Here is a 21055-nt window from a genome sequence, read left to right as displayed (position 1 = left end):
ATACCATCTCTGAAAGCACAACACATTGAACCTTGAAGAAGATGGGCTGCAGCATCAGAAGACCACACCGGGTGCCACTCCTGTCAGCTAAGAACAGAAAACCTGAGGCTACAATTCGCACAGGTTCACCAAAATTGGACAATAGAAGATTGGAAAAATGTTCCCCGGTCTGATGAGTCTCGATTTCAGCTGCAACATTCAGATGGTAGGATCAGAATTTGGCGTAAACAACATGAAAGCATGGATCCATCCTGCCTTTGTGTCAATGTTCAGGCTTGGTGGTGTTATGGTGTGGGGGATATTTTCTTGGCACACTTTGGGCCCCTTAGTACCAATTGAGCATCGTTTAAAAACCACGACCTACCTGAGTATTGTTGCTGACCATGTCCTTCCCATTATGACTCCAGTGTACCCATCTTCTGATGGCTCTTTCCAGCAGGATAATACACCATGTCACAAAGCTCAAATCATCTCACCACTGGTTTCTTGAACATGACAATGAGGTCACTGTACTCCAATGGCCTCCACAGTCACCCAGATCTGAATCCAATAGAGTAGGGGTCTCCAACCCCTGGGCCGGGGCCCACTAATGGGCCGTAGCGTCTCTGCAGCTAGGCCACGGCGAGCGGGTGGGTGAGAACCCGTTGAATCAGAGAGGCAGGTGGGTGGATGAGAGAAGTGGGCTGGCGAGCAGAGATGACATCTCTCTCCGCCTGCCTAGCATCACCGCTCTACCGCCCTCACAGCGTGCGTAATGTCGGAGGTGCGGCGGGGAACAGAGAGAGGACATCATCTCTCACCGCTCTCCTACCCTCACTCAAGAACGACCAGGCCTCTGTACTAAATGAACCAGTGCCAGCAATGCAGTGACAATCAACATCTGGTGGCAGGCAGCATGGCAAGTGGCATTCCTCATCTGGTGGCAGGCAATGTGGCCTTGGCACAATTTTCTTCCACGCAGCCGGTGCCAAAAAGGTTTGGAACCACTGTAATAGAGCACCTTTTGGGATGTGGTGGAACCAGAGATTAGCATCATGGGTGTGCAGCCGACAAATCTGCAGCAACTACGTGATTCTATCAAGTCACTATGGACCAAAATCTCTGAGGAATGTTTCCAACACCTTGTTGAATCTATGCCACGAAGAATAAAGGAAGTTCTGAAGAAAAAAGGGGGTCCAACCCGGTACTAGCAAGGTGTCACAGCGGAGGTAGAGTTCTCACACAAACCTGTAGTCTGCTGTACCTTGGAGAAAATTTAGCGCTCCCCACCAGCATTCTCGTTGCTGATCGCCTGGCTAATCTCACTTCTGGTTGTATAGGAACTTTTATGTGCTACATTTTGTATCAAGAGGACTTATCAGATTTCGTTGTAGCAACTTTGTATTTAGTACATATTTGAGTGTTCTTTGGTGTGGGCAATTTTTATGTTTGTGTAATATAAATATAAAATATAACCCTTTCATGCCTAAGCCTATTATGTGTAATAAATATATATATATAAATTTTTTTTTTTTTTTTCTTTTTAGCAGAAACCCTAGAGAATAATATGGCGATTGTTGCAATATTTTATGTTGCATGGTATTTGTGCAGCGGTGTTTTAAACGCAACTTTTCGGGACACTTTCATGAATTTTAAAAAAACAAAACAGTAAAGTTAGCCCAATCTTTTTGTACAATGTGAAAGATGATGTTACGGCAAGTAAATAGATACCAAACATGTCATGCTTTATAATTGCACGCACTTGTGGAATGGTGACAAACCTACGGTACCCAAAAAAAAAAAATCTCCATAGGCGACGATTTAATTAAAAAAAAAAAAAAAAAAAAAAAAAAAAAAAAAATATATATAAAATTTTTTTTTTTTTTTTTTTTTTTTTTACGGTTACCGGGTTAGTTACAGAGGAAGTCTGTTGCTAGAATTATTGCTCTCGCTCTGATGATCGCAGCGATACCTCACATGTTTGATTTGAACACCGTTTACATATGCGGGCACGACTTCGGTATGTGTTTTCTTTGCTGCTCGCGGGGGCGCTTTATTTATTTTTATATCATTAAATTGTGTTTAAAAAAAAAAAAAAAAAATCGTCATCATCATCATCCCCGGTATAACCCCCGAAAGCCGAGGCCGCATATGTGCGTATGCTCTGGGGGAAGGGGATATTATATTAAACCTGTATATCATTTCACTCCCCCAAGAACACCCCCCCCCCCCCCCCCCCATGGATCTTCCAGTAAATCGTCGTCATGCACCACCATCTTGTTGGTTTGAAACCAAGCCATATTGATGTGTTTGATTTCTTCCGTCATATTTAAGTGGAACACTTTTAATAAATACTGCATTTTAGGACATACTATACACAGAGATGGTTCTGCTTCCCTTTCTATAACTTGTATGTTTTTGGGAGTTGGAGCAAGTGAGGTGAACGGAAGAAAAATTACCCGGATTCTGACCCCCCCCCCCCCCCAACCTTTGTTATCCACTGCGCTTTTTGTCCATCTTTCTATGTGGTGTCACAGATATCTGGTAAGCAGCTATGTGTGATCACTGTTGGTGGAGGATCCTTCTGGTTGTTTGACATCACTTGCCACATGAATCCTTCTCTGGAGTTAATGAATTAACTCTTACATTTTTATTTCATTATTTTTATTTTATTTTTTTTTTTTACTTATTTTCTTGGCATTTTGTATACTTTTTAACCCACTTTAGCATGGTTGATCTACTCTGTTTAAGGTTGTTTGTAAAATAGCGCTGCACCCTTTTTTTTTTTTTTTTTTTTTTTTTTTTAATGCATCCTCCAGTGCACTTTGTATGGCTTCGTTCCTACATACAGTGGGGCCATGGAGAATGACCATAGCCACCCTCTAACAGGAAGTCTGATCACAGCAGGAAAAAAGGCATTCGGCAAATTGGAGTAGCCCAATAGAAGTTTTTTGAGTTAAGAATACATACTTAAATAGACTTTTCTTAATTTTTAAACCCAAAAGCTTGAGCGCTCTGATCAGTCAAATACATAGGGAAGCTGTATAAGCTCCTGTTGGTTAAACAATTAACCATCAGACTCTTATGGTATGGGGTGATGTTCCCAAAATAATTTTATTTTTCAACTATTTTCCTTCTAGTGAAAGCTGTTTAAGCTGTTCACACCCTCTAAGCAGTTGACTTATTTAGGGCCAACACCTGTTGTCACTTAACTGCAAAGTCGTGGCCTGTATGTCATAGCGTCTTATTATAACCTGCCCCAATGAGTGATTTGTTAGCCCTACAACAATTATCTGCATGGCACATTAGCTCTTCCTAAGTGCTAATCCAATTCATGTACGTGTCTGTCTATCCTCACCAGGCTAATTATTGTACACTGGTCTATTTATGGAGCCATTCTTCAGGGTACCATATTCCTTAGAATATCATTGCTTGGGAATTGGTGGGTATGCTCTGCTGCTGAAAGGGTTAGCCGAGACATTTTTTTTGGGGTGGTATATACTTTAACCACAAGGTAGCCCCTAACAATAATGCCCTGTACACGGTCAGATTTTCCGACGCAAAATGTGTGATAGGACCTTGTTGTCGGAAATTCCGACCGTGTGTAGGCTCCATCACACATTTTCCATTGGATTTTCCGACACACAAAGTTTGAGAGCAGGATATAAAATTTTCCGACAACAAAATCCTTTGTCGGAAATTCCGATCGTGTGTACACAAATTGGACGGACAAAGTGCCACGCATGCTCAGAATAAAGAAAGAGATGAAAGCTATTGGTCACTGCCCCGTTTATAGTCCCGACGTACGTGTTTTACGCCACCGCGTTCAGAACGATCGGATTTTCTGACAACTTTGTGTGACCGTGTGTATGCAAGACAAGTTTGAGCCAACATCCGTCAGATAAAATCCATGGATTTTGTTGTCGGAATGTCTGATCAATGTCCGATCGTGTGTACAGGGCATTACCCTAAAACTTCAACAGCGACGTGGTGATAAATTCTTTATTATGGCAACGAGTACTGTCACAGCAATACTAGCAGCAAAAATACATCATGTCCAAAAAAAAAATCATGAAACCAGATATTAACTTTTACAATGGCAAGATTTAGGTTTGCTGCCCATATTTATTATGGCAGATTAGGGCTGAAAACTCTGCTCCAAAGATATATCCTCCATTCTGGAAATTATTTTCTTGTGATCGCACCATCCGAGGAGCTCCTGATGCTTAGGCCTCCCTGTAGGGACGGCTAACTTTTCTGGCCATTGGTTGGGAAGAAAGATGCCTATTGTGCTCATGCTCCTAGAGTGGCAGTCCATGGGAAAGATACCTTTTGGGAAACACACTGTGTGTATGGTGCCATGGTAATGCCACTTTTTGCACACATTTGCATCTTGGCCTGGGACTTTTAGCCAGGACTGGAGGAACACTTATATCAGACTTTGGGGTTGAGTTGCTAAAACTGGAGAGTGCAAAAAAAAAAAAAAAATCTGGTGCATATATAATTTTATTTTGTCTTTATCGTACATCACGGTACACAGAGCACCATAATAACTAATGTGGGTTATAGGCCACCTTTAGGTGAATGGACACTGGTATAACCAAAAAGGAAATGGGAAGTTCCCCTCCCATACTGAGAGTATCTCAGTTTTTTCGCCAGTGTCTAAGGTGTTGGTCACGGTTGTCTTGCAGGCATGGTGGCTACCTCCAACGTCCCAGCCTCTGCATACGTCACTAAGGCTGGTTTGGAAGGGAAAATAGCCGAGATGTTAGCGTCTTCCTCCCAGGAGATGAGAAAACGCAGCAGACCCCCCCCCCCCCCCCCCTTCTCCTTGACCTTCCAGTAGAGGAGCAACAATAGGCAGATGATATTGGGGTATATTTGAGAGAAGGAGGTTCAGGTGGCTCCTCTCTGGAGGATTCAGCATCTGAAGAACCTTTCTCAATTTTTCAATTGCAGAAATTGCTAATCCAATCCTTTATGGACTTGGTTCATTCTGGATATAAGTTGCCTCTTGCAGAGGTGGAGGATGTTTCCTTCCCCTCCTTGAGTTCACTAAAACTCCCACAGGGTTCTCATGCTTTCCCTATGTACCCCTTACTGGAGCAACTGATTTATGCTGATTGGGATCACCCAGATAAGCAGTTTTCTCCTCCTCCTAAAAAAATTTTCAATTCTTTATCCTATGGAGAAAAGGTTCTCAAAGAGATGGGATTTGCCAGCAGTAGATGTGGATGCGGCTATCTCCTCTGTGAACAGGAGTTTAACTTGTCCAAGTGGACAATGTACAAGTATTTAGTGATCCATATGATAAGTTGGAATCTCTACTTGAGGCCTCATTTGCTGTAGCTGGTGCGGTAGTACAACCTGCAGTGGAAGCAATAGGCATCTGTCAAACCCTTCGGGATGAATTCAAGCAGGGTTAAAAAAAAAAAAAAGTTCCTGCTCAAACTGAAGAGGCCCAAGGTTTAGCGTCCGAGAAGACCTTGCCCATCAATAACCTAGAGATTTGGGCAGTACGTCTGACTCTAATAGCCTGAATGCGGAATGCTATGGCCTATATCGATCACTAAGGAGGCACCAGAAGCCACGTTGCCCAAAGGGAGGTGGACCATATTCTGTCTTGGGCAGAGAAACATGTTCCTTGCCTATCTGCAGTTTACATTCTAGGAGTGGAAAATTGGCAGGCAGATTTTCTGATCCGTCAACAGTTGTTGCCGAGAGAATGGTCTCTACATCCCGATGTCTTTTTGGCCATATGCCAAAGATGAGGTACGCCGGATGTAGATCATTTGGCATCCAGGTTCAACAAGAAGTTGGACAACTTTGTGGCGAACAAGGGATCCACTTGCACTCGGAGTAGATGCGTTAGTGATCCAGTGGAATCAGTTTTCACTGATTTATGCATTCCCTCCAGTTCAGCTGCTACCAAGGCTGCTTCACAGGATCAGGGAAGAAGGGAAGCCGGTAATCCTAGTGGCCCCGGCATGGCCCAGAAGACCCTGGTATGCAGGGATCGTGAGAATGGCAGTAGGGGAGTCTTTGACTCTTCCGACTCGTCCGGACCTTCTGTTGCAAGGACTGGTATTCCATCCTGCCTTACAAACACTACTTTCTAAAAATCGGGGGCTTTCAGGCTTGGTAGTAACCACCCTGATTAATGCCAGAAAGCCGGCCTCCAGGACCATTTATTACAGGGTCTGGAAGGCCTACGTCACTTGGTGTGAAACCAAGGGTTGGCATCCTCTTAAGTATGTCATAGGAAGAATTCTGGCCTTTCTACAATTAGGAGTAGAAATGAAGCTGGCCTTGAGTACAATCAAGTGTCAGATTTCGGCGTTGGCAGAGTTTTTTTTTTTTTTTTTCCAAAGGCTGCTTGCTTCGCACTCTTTTTAGTCCGGGCATTCATACAAGGGGTAACTTGGATAACTCCGCCAGTTAGAATACCCTTGTGCCCATGGGATTTTTATCTGGTTTTGTCGGTGTTGCAAAGTCAACCCTTTGAACCTATACAGAATATTCCTTTGATCCTTTTGACAAGGAAATTGGTATTCCTAGTTGCGATACTCTTCTTGCAGAGGTTATCAGAATTGGCTGCTTTCTCCTGTAAAGAGCCATACCTAATCATTCACAAGGATAAGGTTGTGCTGCGTCCGCACCCAACCTTTTTGCCAAAGGTAGTGTCTGGTTTTCATCTGAATCAAGATGTTTCCTTACCTTCCTCTTTGCCAGAACTTCGTTCTGCAGAAGAAAAATTATTACATTCTCTCAATGTAGTGAGAGCAATTAAAGCCTATCTGAAAGCGACTGCTCAGATACGGAAAACTGATTTTTTTTTTTTCGTTTGTGTTGCCGGAAGGCCCTAGAAAGGGTCAGGCAGCATCGACATCTACTGTTGCTAAGTGGATTTGCCAGGTGATTAGTCAGGCTTATGTCCTGAAAAGAAGGGTTCCTCCCTTTAAGATTAAAGCGCACTCTACCAGGGCAGTCAGTGCTTCATGGGCAGTGCATCACCAAGCCTCTGTGGCTCAGGTTTGCAAGGCCGCTACTTGGTCATCAATACATACATTCACGAGATTCTATCAAATGGATGTAAGATGGCAGGAGGACCCCGCCTTCGGCCGCAGTGTGCTGCAGGCAGCAGTATAGGTCCTCACGCCTGGCGGCGGCTATTTGCTTTGTGTCTCCCTCCCCTCAAGTGGCATTGCTTTGGGACATCCCACAAAGTTATTACTATGGTGCTCTGTGTCCCGTGATGTACGATAAAGAAAATAGGATTTTTATAATAGCTTACCTGTAAAATCCTTTTCTTGGTGTACATCACAGGACACAGAGGTCCCTACCCTCTTATTGGGATGTGTGTGTGTGTGTGTGTGTGTGTGTGTATATATTGCTTTGCTACAAAAACCTGAGATACTCCGGGTATGGGAGGGGTTATATAGGGAGGGGGACTTCCTGTTTCCTTTTTGGTTATACCAGTGTCCATTCACCTAAAGGTGGCCTATAACCCACATAGCTATTACTATGGTGCTCTGTGTCCCGTGATGTACTCCAAGAAAAGGATTTTACAGGTAAGCTGTTATAAAAATCCTATTATCTCTCTATCCTCTTGGAAGCTGATTGGTTTCTAGATGGATCCACACCAGATTTTGCACTATCCGGTTTTAGTAAATTAACCCCTGTGTCTTGCTCTGAAAGAGCTTTACTATTTATGCACTATACAGGTTCTCACAACAACCAGTATGGTGTAGGTTCTTCTAGAGACCTGCTCTGAAAGTCAAGTGGGAAGTCATTTGGCCTTTTGGTTTGGTTCCCTAAACAAAAAAAGAGCAACAATTTTGAAAAAAAAAACCCACTATTTTGTACTTTTTGCTATAATATCCCCCCAAAAATTATAAAAAATACAAATTTCGTCCTCAGTTTAGGCCGATATGTATTAGTCTACATATTTTTGGTTAAAAAAAAAAAAAAAAAAAATCGCAATAAGCGTATATTGATTTGCGCAAAAGTTATAGCGTCTACAAAATAGGGGATAGATTTATGGCATTTTTATTATTTATTTTTCTCACTAGTAATGGCGACGATCTGTGACTTTTATCGGGGCTGTGACCATTGCGGTGGACAGATCGGACACTTTTGATACCACTGACATTTTATGCAGCGATCAGAGCTAAAAATAGCCACTGTGTTTCCTCACTGTGTTTCAACTGTGGGGGGATGGGAGTGAATAGAGGAGGAGACATAGCGTTGTTCCTACTTAGTAGGAACACACGATCTGTCTCCTCTTGCCTGACAGAATCGGGATTTGTGTGTTTTTTATCTATATCTATATCTATATATCTATATATCTATCTCTATCACACACACACACACACACCCCTGTTCTCATTCTGTCACGAACGATCATGGGTGCCCGGCAAACATCGCACCCGCCGGGGACACGCTGCGGGTGCCCGCTCTTGCAATAGCGTCTTAATTACTTCAATACCAGGCACTTACACCCCCTTCCTGCCCAAGCCAATTTTCAGCTTTCAGCGCTGTCACACTTTGAATGACAATTGCGCAGTCATGCTACACTGTAGCCATGTGAAATTGTTATCATTTTCCTCTTTTCTGATTTATCATGTCCTGATTAAATGCCTAGATGCTCTCTGTGAGGAGATGCCGCTGATCTGCTCTCCTCTCCTCACACTCTGTCAGTGTGAGGTGAGGAGAGCCGATTACTGGCATCTCCGTGTTTACATGTGAGACCGGCTGTGATTGGACACAGCCGATCTCATGGTTAAAGAGCCAGGGTCACGCTGTATGCTAGCGACGCGGCCGTTCTGGGTGCCGTCATATGACATCCACCCAGAATTAGAGCCTCACCGCCCCGCTGTCATTTGACGGTGGGCGGGCGGCAAGTGGTTAAAGAGCCGACGTACGCCTACGGCGATTTGAGCAGCCGTGCCAACCTTCCACAGTATAACTGCGGTGGCTGGTCAGTTAGCGGTTAATTACACAGGTTCTGTGGTTGATTAAGGTGGTAGTTTAAACTCTGTGCCTTATCTGCATTAAATTGTCCTCCAGAACCTGTGTAATGCATTTGTGTTTGGGTCTAAAGGGATGAGGTGGCAACCCTAGGTCTGGCCCATATTTATGCACCTGGATGTGTGTAATGTCCGTTTTAGAGCAGTGTTCTCTAAACTGTGGCCCGGGGGCCAGATCTGGCCCTTTTTCTTGCCTTTATCCGGCCCTTGGCACTATTCTGTCCACTGATACGAGACACTATTCTGTCAACTTGCATTCATAATGGGGCACCATTTCTCCCATTGACATTAAAAATTGGCCACTATTCCTCCCAATGATGGGGCACTATTCCTCTCACCAAATATGGAACGTGGTGATGTTTCCTCCCACTGATGCCTGGGAAGTTTTCACTCCTGCTGGCAAGTCTGTCCCTCCTACAGTTTGAAGGACAATAAACTGGCCCCTTTGTTTAGAAAGTTTGGAGACCCTTGGTCTAGACTACTCAGTGGTTCTAGCCATTAGACTGAAATTGCATACATACGTAAATTTATGCCAGTACAACTTTCTCTGAATATAGGGTTTTGCCCTTAACCCTTTTGCTGCCAGAGCCGTGTGTTTGTGTGGTGTGTGTGTGTGTGTGTGTGTGTGTGTGTGTGTGTGTGTGCGTGTGTTTTTTTTTTTTTTTTTTTTTTTTTTTTTGTTACACATTTAGAAAATACATTTTAGGCCTGAAGGTTAGTTAAACCCCCAAACTTTAATCATCTGCAAGCAAACACTCTGGGGAATAGAATAGTTGTAGTTTCAATTCTTTTATGTCACACAATATTTGCACAACAGTTTAAGTGTGAAAGGTTCAGAAAACATACAGTAAAGTTTATTTTTAGGGCACACAATTGCAATATATTGCCAAACTTTTTTGGTAAAAGATGAATTTGCGCTGAGTAAATAGACCACTGATGTCTCGCCTGCCCACCGATGAAGCTAATGGATCGCACTTTATTATCTTCTTCCCCCGGATGCAAGGGCCAGGGAAAGTGACACCAGAAACTGGAAGTGACGCTTTACATGACACTTGTATGTTCGTTCTAGCTAGAGGAGATCAGAGAATGGATAGTCGTTGGTCTCCCTCCCCTCCACCCAACGGCACCTGCCATGCGGGTTGTGGGCCCACAGCTGGGATAGAAAAGCCTGGGAAGCACATTAGAAAGCCGGCAATTTGGTGAAGTGTATACTCACTCCTAGTAACTGCAGCCACAGGGAGTGTTTATAAAATCCAAAACCAAATGCCACAATGTGTTAATAAAGAGCTGCATTAAAAAGAAAAATGCCTCTAAGCAGCGATATAAATTTTTTTTTTTTTTTTGCCTGTGTGCATGAGGCCTCTTTGTTGGTTTTTTATAATGCTACAATTAGAAATTGTCACATCTGTATTAGCAATTTTATTGATAAACTGGTCAACCTGATGGAGCAGTTCCAGAATAGGTCAGCACAAGCTTTACCTTCCTTTTAACTTGCCATGCTGTTTGTCTTTATGCTTTATGCCATTACCCCACATACCAATGGGAAACTTAATATGCATTCATTTGCTTTGATTTCAGGAAGGAAGGTCTTGCAAAATGCGGCAAATGCAAACAGGCCTTTTACTGCAATGTGGAATGCCAGGTAAGATACTAAAGTTCTTTATGTATAACGTAATGATTAACAAGCTATAGGCAGTAGATAAGTTCTGCAAAAGTAATCAACAGCCAAAGTGCCAATCATAATTATTATTATTTTTTTATTTTTATTGAATGCCAATAAAGGTTGAGACCCCATTATTACAACAATAATATAAGGGTAATTGAGATTGTAAACATGTAGTTCAGTTCGTAATACATCAATGCACATATCACTCATTGGTACAAAACAAATATTGCGATTAGCTTGCTCAGTGGTAACTAGCGTAACATGACTGTCGTGCGAGTGCAAAGGGGTAACTGGGTCTCACCAATTTCTTTTCCCTTTTTTCTTAAATATTAACAGAAATAAAATAGAGCAGAGAAGGGGAGAGAGGGTAGGGGAAGGGAAGCAGGTAAGGGGACGACTGTGACTCAGGACCGTAGCAGCAGCAGATGAGGGATCTATGATCCAAGGAGGGTTTTCCTCTCATCAGGTAATAAACATGTTCCAAAGGTTCCAGGTCTTTGTAATTCTCACGGTTATGTTGCGCTGTAAGGACCAAGTCCTCCATCCTCTTTATATCCTCCACTTTCCGCAGCCAACTCGCGATTGTCGTGGGCATTGCAGTTTACAGTAAAGAGGTATACGGAATTTAGCGGTGTTTAGCAAGTGCCGTACAATAGATTTTTTTGTAGGTATTAGCAGGGTTTGTGAAAGGTGTAATAGGAAAAATGCTGCATCGTCTGGTATCTTGTATTGTGTGAATTTATGCATAATGCAACGAACATCTCCCCAGAAATTCCCCAATCTAGGGCAAGGCCAGAAGATGTATAACACCCCCCCCCCCCCGACAACGCCAACAACGGTCCGAAGTGGCAGGGTAACACCTGCGTAGTCTAGAGGGTGTGCGGTACCATCTGGTCAATATTTTGAAATATTGTTTCTTGTATTTTGGTACACAGGGATGAATTGAGGGCAAATCTGATGATTTACTGTTTTTGAGTCGCAGAGAACTTGCGGTTGAGATCTGTCTCCCATCTCTCCAGACAGGGTAGATGTGTGTGTGTGTGTGTGTGTGTGTGTGTGTGTGTGTGTGTGAGGGTGTGTTCAAAAGGGAATGCGTTTTGGAGAGGACTTGGTGTAGAGGCTCAGTCCCAGAACAATACTTTCAAAGGTCATCAGTTGACGAGAGAAGCTCTAAGAGTCGGGGATAGAGTTCAGAAAATGGTGCAGTTGCGCCGCTTTCCAAAATGAGAGTTGGTAGGGGCCCACCGAGTTGATTAACTCCGGAATGGAGTGCCATCGCCCCGCAGTAACAAACTTAGAAGCATGGTCACAGCCTGAGTCATGCAAGGATATGAATTCTCCGGGTTGAAGGCCTGGCGAAAAATTTGGATGTTCGAAAATTGGAAATAATGGTGCATTTTTCGTCGTGAGAGAAGCTTGCAGGGCTACTTGGGAGTCTTGCCTTAAAGACTATGTAAACTCTCCCACTCTGCTTCTTTTCATTTAGTCCATTTATAATAAGTAATTGTCAAACTATAGCCACTGTAATCCAGCCCAAATCGCATATTACTTACTGTTTAAAGAAACTTTAAAAAAACTTGTTTCCAGGGGTAAGGCAGCGCCATCTTAAGTATTGTTTTCTGAGTAGAGTAGAGTGTATTTCCGCCCTTACATTGAGCACTTCCTGTACTGTTAACCAAGCCTCCTTCTCACTACAACATTTCTATGGCAACCTTGCTTCCCTGCTCATAGCTGACTTGTGGCGATTTATCTAGTATTTGCCTATGTCAGTCTTATCAGCTTCAGTTGATAAGACTGCAGTAATGCTGTCCGATGCCCAGGTTTTTTACGCCATGTGATGTCACATGGGGTGTAGTAGGAAGCTCTGAGTGATTATGTAGTCTCCTGGGATTTCAGTGTTGTGCAGTAGGAAGTCCTGATAATGGACAGATAAGCACACAGAGTGTGCCGTAAATCGGGGGAGATCTTGGCATGCTCAGTGACATCATTCTAAAGAACAAAAAGGATTACGACAATACTAAGCAAGTAAGGAGATATCCACAAGCAGTGTTCATAAGTGTTTTTTTATGCTGATTTACATGGGACAAAGTTGTGGGGGAGAGTTTACAACCATTTTCATGTGGTCCCTATCAGCGGGTGAGATTTCATCTCTTGAGCTAAAGAATCATAGCACCATAGAGCACTCTTCAAGGGTATTTTGGTTTTGGATTGTTCTATTTGTACTCAAAGTTTGGATACCGCATGGTGCCGCCAATCAAGCACTCGGCCCAGATGGATAGCCTGGCAATACTTATGGATATCTGGCAATGCCAGCGCCCCGTTTTGTTTTGGTAGAGACATTTGGGTCCGAAGAAGGGTGGGGTTTTTTGTGAGCCCAAACGAAGAGGGCTTGTACTCGCTTAAAAAAAAAAAAAAAAAAGTAGTATCTGTATGAGCAAAGCCTTGAACAAATAAAGGTACTTCGGTATAATGCACATTTTTATAAGGTTGCATCTGCCATACCAGGAGTGTAGTCCTTCTTTTATGCCAGTTCTCTAGAAGAATGCAGGTTTTAACTAATAGAGGTGGGAAGTTGAGATTGTATGTACCTAAATACTCTAAGACAGAGTCTGTCCATTTGCAATGGAAGTTGGATCACATAGTTGAAAGGGTGTGGGGGGGGGGGGGGGGGGGGATTGCATCTCCCATGGCCTCAGATTTAGAAAAATAGATTTTCAAGTTTGGAAAAGTACTGTATATATCAAATTCCCGAAGGAGGTTTGGCAGCGATATTGTAGAGTTTGTCAGAGAGAAGAGTAGGTCATTCGCATAGGTATTATACACTGAGTATCACCCACTGATAGTACCTGTATGTCTGGGTTCAGTCTTATTTTACAGAGGAACGGCTCTAGAGATAGAGCAAAGAGAAGGGGTGATAGAGGGCACCCTTGCCTTGTCCCATTACCAGTGTGGAAGGGGTCAGAGAGCAGGCCATTTGCTTTCACTTGAGCTGTCAGGTTGTAGTAGATCTTGCCTATGCAGCTGAGTATCCTCGCCCCGAGACCAATGTGGCAGAGCACTGAAAACATAACATTCCAATTCACTTTGTCAAATGTCTTTTTGTCATCGGTGCTTAACCACTTTCGGACCGCCGCATGCCGATATATACGTCCTAACTTTGAAGAGGAATATCGTTGTTATGGCAGTAGCTAGCTGCCATAACCCCGGTATCCTCTTGTTTGGCCGGCAGTCCGCTTTCAGATAAAAGTGGTCCCTGTGGCGGATTCGCCGCAAGATCACTTTTTTATTGACAGCGGGAGAGGGGCCCCCTCCCGCCACAGTCCGGTGTCTGCCACTTACCGGAGCCGCCGGCAGCGGCGGAGGCGATCGGATCCTTTCACAAGCTGGATATGGAGACGAGTGAGGGGAAGATGGCCCCCACCCATCTCCATACCATTGCAGGGCAGAAGTGACGTCAAAACGCCACTTCCGCCCATAGCTCTTAAAGGGCCATTTTTTAAAACATTTTTCAATGACAAAATTTCAAAATTTTCTCCCCCCCCTTAATTTTTTTTTTTTTTTTTAGTGTAAATATGAGATCTGAGGTCTTTGACCCTAGATCTCTTTTTTAAGAGGTCCAGTCATGCTTTTTTTTCTATTACAAGGGTTGTTTACATCCCTTGTAATAGGAATAAAAGTGGCAGATTTTTTTTTTTTTTAAAAGAACAGTGTAAAAATAAAAGTCTTAAACGCGCTCTGTCCCGCTGAGCTCGTGTGCAGAAGCGAACGCATACAGGAGTAGCGCCCGCATATGAAAATGGTGTTCGAACCACACATGTGAGGTATCGCTGCGATCGGTAGAGCGAGAGCAATAATTCTAGCCCTAGACCTCCTCTGTACCTCAAAACATGCAATCTGTAGAGTTTTTTTTTTTTTTTTTTTTTTTTTTTTAAACATTGCCTATGGAGATTTTTAAGGGTAAAAGTTTATCGCCATTCCACAAGCGGGCGCAATTTCGAAGCGTGACATGTTGGGTAAAAATAAAAAAATTTAAAAGAAATATCTGCGCTAAAAACGTAGCACCAAAAACATACAGCGGCTATGCACTATAACCCAGATAGTAGGCAAAAAGCAAATGTATAACAAAAGTGCAGCGCTATTGAAATAAACTAATGATAATAAAAAGTGATAATTAATATAACTGACATATTAAAGTACATTAGTGCAAAAATCCAAAATAGTGAACCGTACAAATCAATATCAAATCAAATCAATAATGCACAAAATATTCATATGATGATATATTTAAATAAGTGACATCAGTTCATAAGGAATCTTGTTGCGTTGTAAGGTGAATCATTCATAAATAGTGACGTAAGAACACTTGACCACGTGAGACCACCAGAGGTAAAACAGGAGGCTTACCAGAAATCCAGTGACCACCCTTATACGGGGGGGGTGTCATATAAGGCTTGCTGGATCTGTGATCCGTTTGGAGACACGATTTGAAGCCTGGAACGATCATCCAATGTGCTGAGCTCTCGCCTCCAGATAATACTGGGCGATACTCCACTCCAATTCACGGTCAAAAGTGCAAGTGAATATAAAAGAGAAAAGGAAAAACTCCAATAGTGTAATAATGCTGCAAAGAGTGCTTTTATTGAGGGGAAATGCACTGTTGCGTTAAAACGAAATGACCCACAATCGGGTCACTCAAAAGGGCCAAGTAAAAAGTTGGAATTCCAGTCAAATAAATAAAATCTGACATGTTTTGTATCAATTTACTCGACGTAACATTATCTTTCACAATATAAAAAAAAATTGAGCTAACTTTTACTGTTGTCTTATTTTTAATTAAAAAAAAAGTGTATTTTTTTTCCAAGAAAAGGTGCGCTTGTAAGACCGATGCGCAAATACGGTGTGACAAAGTATTGCAACGACCACCATTTTATTTTCTAGCGTGTTAGAAAAAAAAAATTATAATGTTTGGGGGTTCTAAGTAATTTTCTAGCAAAAAAAAAAACTGTTTAAACAACAAATCTCAAAAAGAGGTTCTGTGGTTAAGAAAACGCACAGGGCGCCCTTAGAGGTTGCTACATGGAGGAGGGTGAGTGCTTTTGGTGGTGTTATCGCTTGCCTCCCTAGTGGGGGGTAAAGCCCACCTGGTCAAGATGGACCAATTCCTGGAGATGCTGCACCGATTAGCCAAAATCTTATCAAAATTATTTTACATGTCTCTCACTGCAGGAATTGTGTCAATTATTCCACACAATAAGTGTGTGTGGACTCTCTAAATAAGTAGGTCTGAACCAGGAAAAAAAAGAACATTGTTCAAAATGAAAAATCTAGTTGTAAAGTGTAGTAACCTGTGTAGTGATGTAATAGTGGGATGAGGATTAATTGATTATTATAATTCTAGCTATTCCAGCAGCAACCCTTCCAGAGAGATGCATTTATTGAGTTCCAGCACAGAAAAGTTCACAAGATACTTGCATCAGATGAAAAAATCCAACAGAGTAAATAATACAATGAATAGCAGCCTTCAGAGTTCCCTTCGTCCCAGCATAAAGACACTACAATCCAGCATATGTCCCATCTATAATATCCACATTTATATGGCCTCTATGCATGCAATAATATGTATTATAATCTAGACCTGTGCTCTCATCTTGGAGAAGAGAGAATGAATGCACACTTAACCGCTTGCCGACCATCCGTCGCAGTTATACTGCGGCCGAATGGCACAGGCAGGCGAATCGCTGTCATGGTACGTCGGTATCATAGACGACCACTAGGGGGCGCGTGTGCGCCGTCTGCTCACCCACGGAGCCGATGCAAGTGCTCGGTGGTCTCAATCACCGCCGGCCTCCCGCGATCGCACGGGGCACACGGAGAACCGTGAGCTGTATGTGTAAACACAGTTTTCGGTTCTCTGAGGGGAGAACTGACACATCCTCTGTTCATACAGGCGATCTGTTAGTTTCCCTGCACAGTCCACATCCCCCTTAAGTTAGAACACTTCCTAGGACACACACATTAACCCCTTCACTCCCCCTAGTGTTAACCCCTTTACTACCAGTGACATTTTTACAGTAATGCATTTTTAATCGCACTGATAGCTGTATTAATGTCAATGGTCCCAAAAATGTGTCAAAATTGTCCGACGTGTCCGCCATAATGTCGCAGTCACAATAAAAATGTAGAAGAATGCGTATCGGCCTAAACTGGGGAAAAGAATGTTTTATATATTTTCTTTATTGTACGTCACGGGACACAGAGCACCATAATAATGACTAATTGGGTTATACGCTACCTTTAGGTGATTGGACACTGGCAACCAATAGTAAGACGATTCCTCCCATATAACCCCTCCTATACAGGAAATACCTCCGTTTTTTTTCACCAGTGTCTTGAAAGTGATGGTCATGGCTGTTGAAGCTCTTAAAAATTCTTCAAATAATGTCCCAGTGAGGATGTTATAATCTGATCCATTCGGATGGCATCAGAAAGCTAAAGTGGATGGTACCCGAGCCTCGGTTCAAGAGTGAGGTTTTGCCTGTAATGTGTCCTATATGGCGCTGGACCCTTGTTAAGTTGGTATTCCTGGTCATAATCTTGCCCAAGGTAAACCAGAAGGGTGCCTTACAGGTCCAAGGGTGTGGCCCCCAAAGAATGGGGGACCCGGTCCTTGAAGGTCCTCAGAGGCGCTACCCGCCGTGATGGGGGAAGTTTGGGCCTGGTAAAACAGGTGCTGCTGCTTGGGACGGTGAGTACTCCCTTTGGGAATTTTTTATATATACATTCCCTCTGTTCCATTTTTACAAACCTTTTGCTTGTGTTCCAAAGACCAGCCAGTTACAGATGGCCAGGTATGGCGCGCACTTATGGCAGGCGTGCGCGGGTGTGCGGGCATAGCCAAAAGTAAAAAAATTATGCTTTTTTTTTTTTTTTTTTTTTTTTTATGTTTATAGCGCAAAAAATAAAAACCGCAGAGGTGATCAAATACCACCAAAAGAAAGCTCTATTTGTGGGGGGAAAAAAGGCCGTTAATTTTGTTTGGGAGCCCTGTGGCACAACCGCACAATTGTCAGTTAAAACGACGCAGTGCCGAATCGCAAAAAGGGCTTCTGGTCTTTGACCAGCCAAATGGTTCGGGGCTGAAGCGGTTAACGGCTCAAATCTTCCCCCTGAAATACCAGTCTGTCACTGGGTGGGTTCTAATTGGTCAACCCAAAATGCTTTTGATCTTATTGTTAATAATTTCCATTTGCTTATGGGATTTATGCTGGATTATCTCTGTGCTTGCTAGGACGAATGGGACTCTGAAGGCTTTTGTTCATTGTAATATTTACTCAGTTGGATTTTGTCATCTGTTTTGTAAGTATCTTGTGAACTTTGTTCTGTGTTTGGACTCAATAAATGCATCTCTCTGGAAGAACAGATTGCTGCGGGAATAACTAGAATAATAATTCTTAATCCTTGTCCCACTACTATATCACTACAACCTAGAGCAGCCAAACAGATTTTAGTGTGTTGCAGTCACTATTGGAGTGAAAGATGAATTCAGATTGGCTGTTGTAGGTTAAAATATATTTAAAACCAAGAACAAGGAAATTTTATTTTTCCTATATTCAGCCTTCTCCAGTCCAGTCACATGATCCACTGTGTCATCCAGAGGCAGCTGCAGGGGAGAGGAGAGAGTGCTCGACAACGGCTGGAATGCCTGGAAAACATTGACATCACCCATAGGCTTTTATCTGTTATTGGTGCTCCCTTTTTCTCCCCTGCAGCTGTTGCTGGCTAACACAGAGGGATCTGGGTCACTTGAACAAACCAGAACGCCCTGAAAATGGGTAAGAATATACATCTCTCATTTTAAAGGTTTGTCAGGCCAGTATAGGTGTTCAGGGGAGGGAGGGAGAGCAGTTTTAGGGTTTGCCTGGAATTCTTCTTGAAGGGCAGTTAGGCTGCATATACAATAATATACTGTATATGGAGATGTTGCACTTTTGGGCTTTAATATATTGATGCTCACCAGTCCCCAGATGCGGTGTCTGCACTTGTTTCGTTTTTTTTTTTTTTTTTTGTTTTGTTTTGTACTGCAAGAAATCCAGTGGCCCCCTAAAGTCTACAGTGCAATTAAAGGGGCTGTTCACATGCTGCATCCACATCCAATGTAACACAGCATGTTCACAGGCAGCGTCGGTAATCAAGTCCCAACTGTGAACCAAATGCTTGGCTTATAGTTGTGGTTCATTAGCACCGTTAAAAACTGCTGTCCCCCCCCCCCCCCCCAAAAAAAATGGAAGAGCAATCAGAATTCTGCAATTTCGCCTCCTGAATGCCTGACAGCAGCTGCTTAGGCACAATCTGAAAAGCAATTCATCGCTTATCGCTTTTCAGAGAATGAGCAAATGTGAACTTGGCCTTATTGAATAATATGTGTAAAAACCTGCATATCCTATACGTCAAAGCAATTGCCAGATAAAATCCATTAATTAAAGCCGGTCATTAATCATAAAAAAAATTTGAAATGCTGGTCACTTTTCTTCCACTTAGCGTGATCCTGCCTGAGGATAGGTTTTAATTAGCAGTGCCTACGGGAAGCAAATTTTAGCTTTAAACCTCACTTCCTTTTTTTTTTTTTTTTTCTTTTTGTTCCCTCACCAACTTATTCTCTTCCCAAAGTTCTAATCTTAGCACATTATACTTGTCCTTGTATATTGTAATCTGTAAGAGAAGTGTTCACTGTTCTGTATGATGTCAAGTTTATTTTCCCTGACTGGAGAGTCCTTGGAGTGCTCTGTAACCATTTCTTTTCTCGGACATCACGGGACACAGAGCCACAGTAATTACTGATGGTTCTTGGGTTATAGGGTATCACTAGGTATTGGACACTGGTCACACCCTAATCAGGAAGTTCAACCCCCTATATAACCCCTCCCCTTCCAGGGATACCTCAGTTTTTACGCCAGTGTCTTAGGTGATGGACGTGCAAAGATGTCCTGTGCTGAAGCTCCAAAGGGAATATCCTAAGATCCTATACTGGGGCAAGCCAGGCGACCGGATCCATTCAAAGTGTCTTTTCATGGCCGAATTGGATGGTACCCGTGCCTCGTGTCCGAAGAAACGAGGTTTTACCCGTAATGCTTCTCTTTTTAGAGAGCTGGACCCGCGGATCAGAAAATGGCTTTAAACTTCCTAATTTCTGGCGAGGTGCTTTACAGGCCAAGAACTGAAGGATCCCCCTACTGATGGGGGCCCCAGTCTCTGACGGTTTTTCACAAACGGAGCCCACCGTGAGAGACGAAGGCTGGGTCTGTGTAACTGAACCCTGCGGCCTGGATAAGGTAAGAGGAGATTCCACAGAATTTTAATTCTAATGGCTCTTCTCCTTTAAGGTAAATGCATGCTGTGCCTATTGTGACCACCGGGGGCTGCCAAGAGCACAAACCTTCTCATGCTTGATTCTGTCTCGGCGTCCGCTGCACAGGCTCTCCCTCCAGCTCCAAAGGTAAGATGGTGGGGGGTTTTCTCTGCTGGGATGGTCCCCCCAGGCTAGGGAGAGGCTCAGGTATGCTGTAAGGCGGGTGAGACCGCACTGTCACAGCCGCCGCCGCCACCAAAGCCGCATTGCGATGCAGGGCCCATCACTGCCGGCCTCCTCCGTTTTCCCCCACCCCCAGCCTTCCTTCAGGCTTGCCAGGAAGGGTCGGCTCGCGCGGGAAGCGCTCGTTTTTCAAAAACGAGGGGGGGGGGAGGGGGGTCGGGGCGTCAGCACAGCATCAGCGTGCTCAGACGCCCACAGTGCCAAAGCATGGCTATTTAAAGCACACTATACAGGTGCTCTGAGCCTTGGAGGGACACAGAGCTGACAGTCACATGTAAGGTGGGACACAGGCATTCCCCTAGGCTGCATTTACTAAAGAACACCGGATTGGGCATTTGGTAGCAAGGCTTTTAGCCAGACTACATCGCTCAGCAGTCAGTGTTCGTTTTTGATACCTCACACCTTGTTGCTTTGCACTATGGGTAGAAGAGGTTCAAGCACCCCAAGAACCAGAGGCACTAGGGGGTCTCGTTCAGGTTCTGAGGACCCCCTGTCTGCTACACCATCCCCTCCTGAGGGACCGGGGCAGCTGGACAGGGAGAGCCATTGGGGTTAGGGGCTACATCTGCTGCCGGCACTTCAGCCCCTGTGTACATTACACAAGAAGTTTTTTCCTCAACCATTTCTGGATTAGAGAAAAAACTAATGGCCGTGATTACATCTTCACTCAGTGGAAGAAAACGCACAAGGCCTTCCTCTGCTCCCCAAGACCCTCAGTCAGAGGAGCTCTGGGATAAGGGAGATGAATCCCTTTCAGAGGATCGGGATGGGACAGATGATTCCTCTTCGGAG

General features: G+C 43.6%; 1 protein-coding gene across 1 annotated transcript in view; it reads left to right on the top strand.

The window, feature by feature from the left end:
• Positions 1-21055, top strand: part of SMYD2 (SET and MYND domain containing 2) — a 102386-nt gene that overhangs the window by 11038 nt on the left and 70293 nt on the right. Inside the window, exon 2 of the mRNA XM_073628386.1 lies at positions 10587-10650. Within this exon, the coding sequence (XP_073484487.1) occupies positions 10587-10650 (64 nt within the window). The remainder of the gene's footprint in view (positions 1-10586; positions 10651-21055) is intronic.

Source organism: Aquarana catesbeiana, linkage group LG04 (assembly GCF_042186555.1).
Source record: "Aquarana catesbeiana isolate 2022-GZ linkage group LG04, ASM4218655v1, whole genome shotgun sequence".
Taxonomy (NCBI): domain Eukaryota; kingdom Metazoa; phylum Chordata; class Amphibia; order Anura; family Ranidae; genus Aquarana; species Aquarana catesbeiana.
The sequence above is the reverse complement of the archived record's forward strand: the minus strand, read 5'-3'. Positions and strand labels throughout refer to the sequence as shown.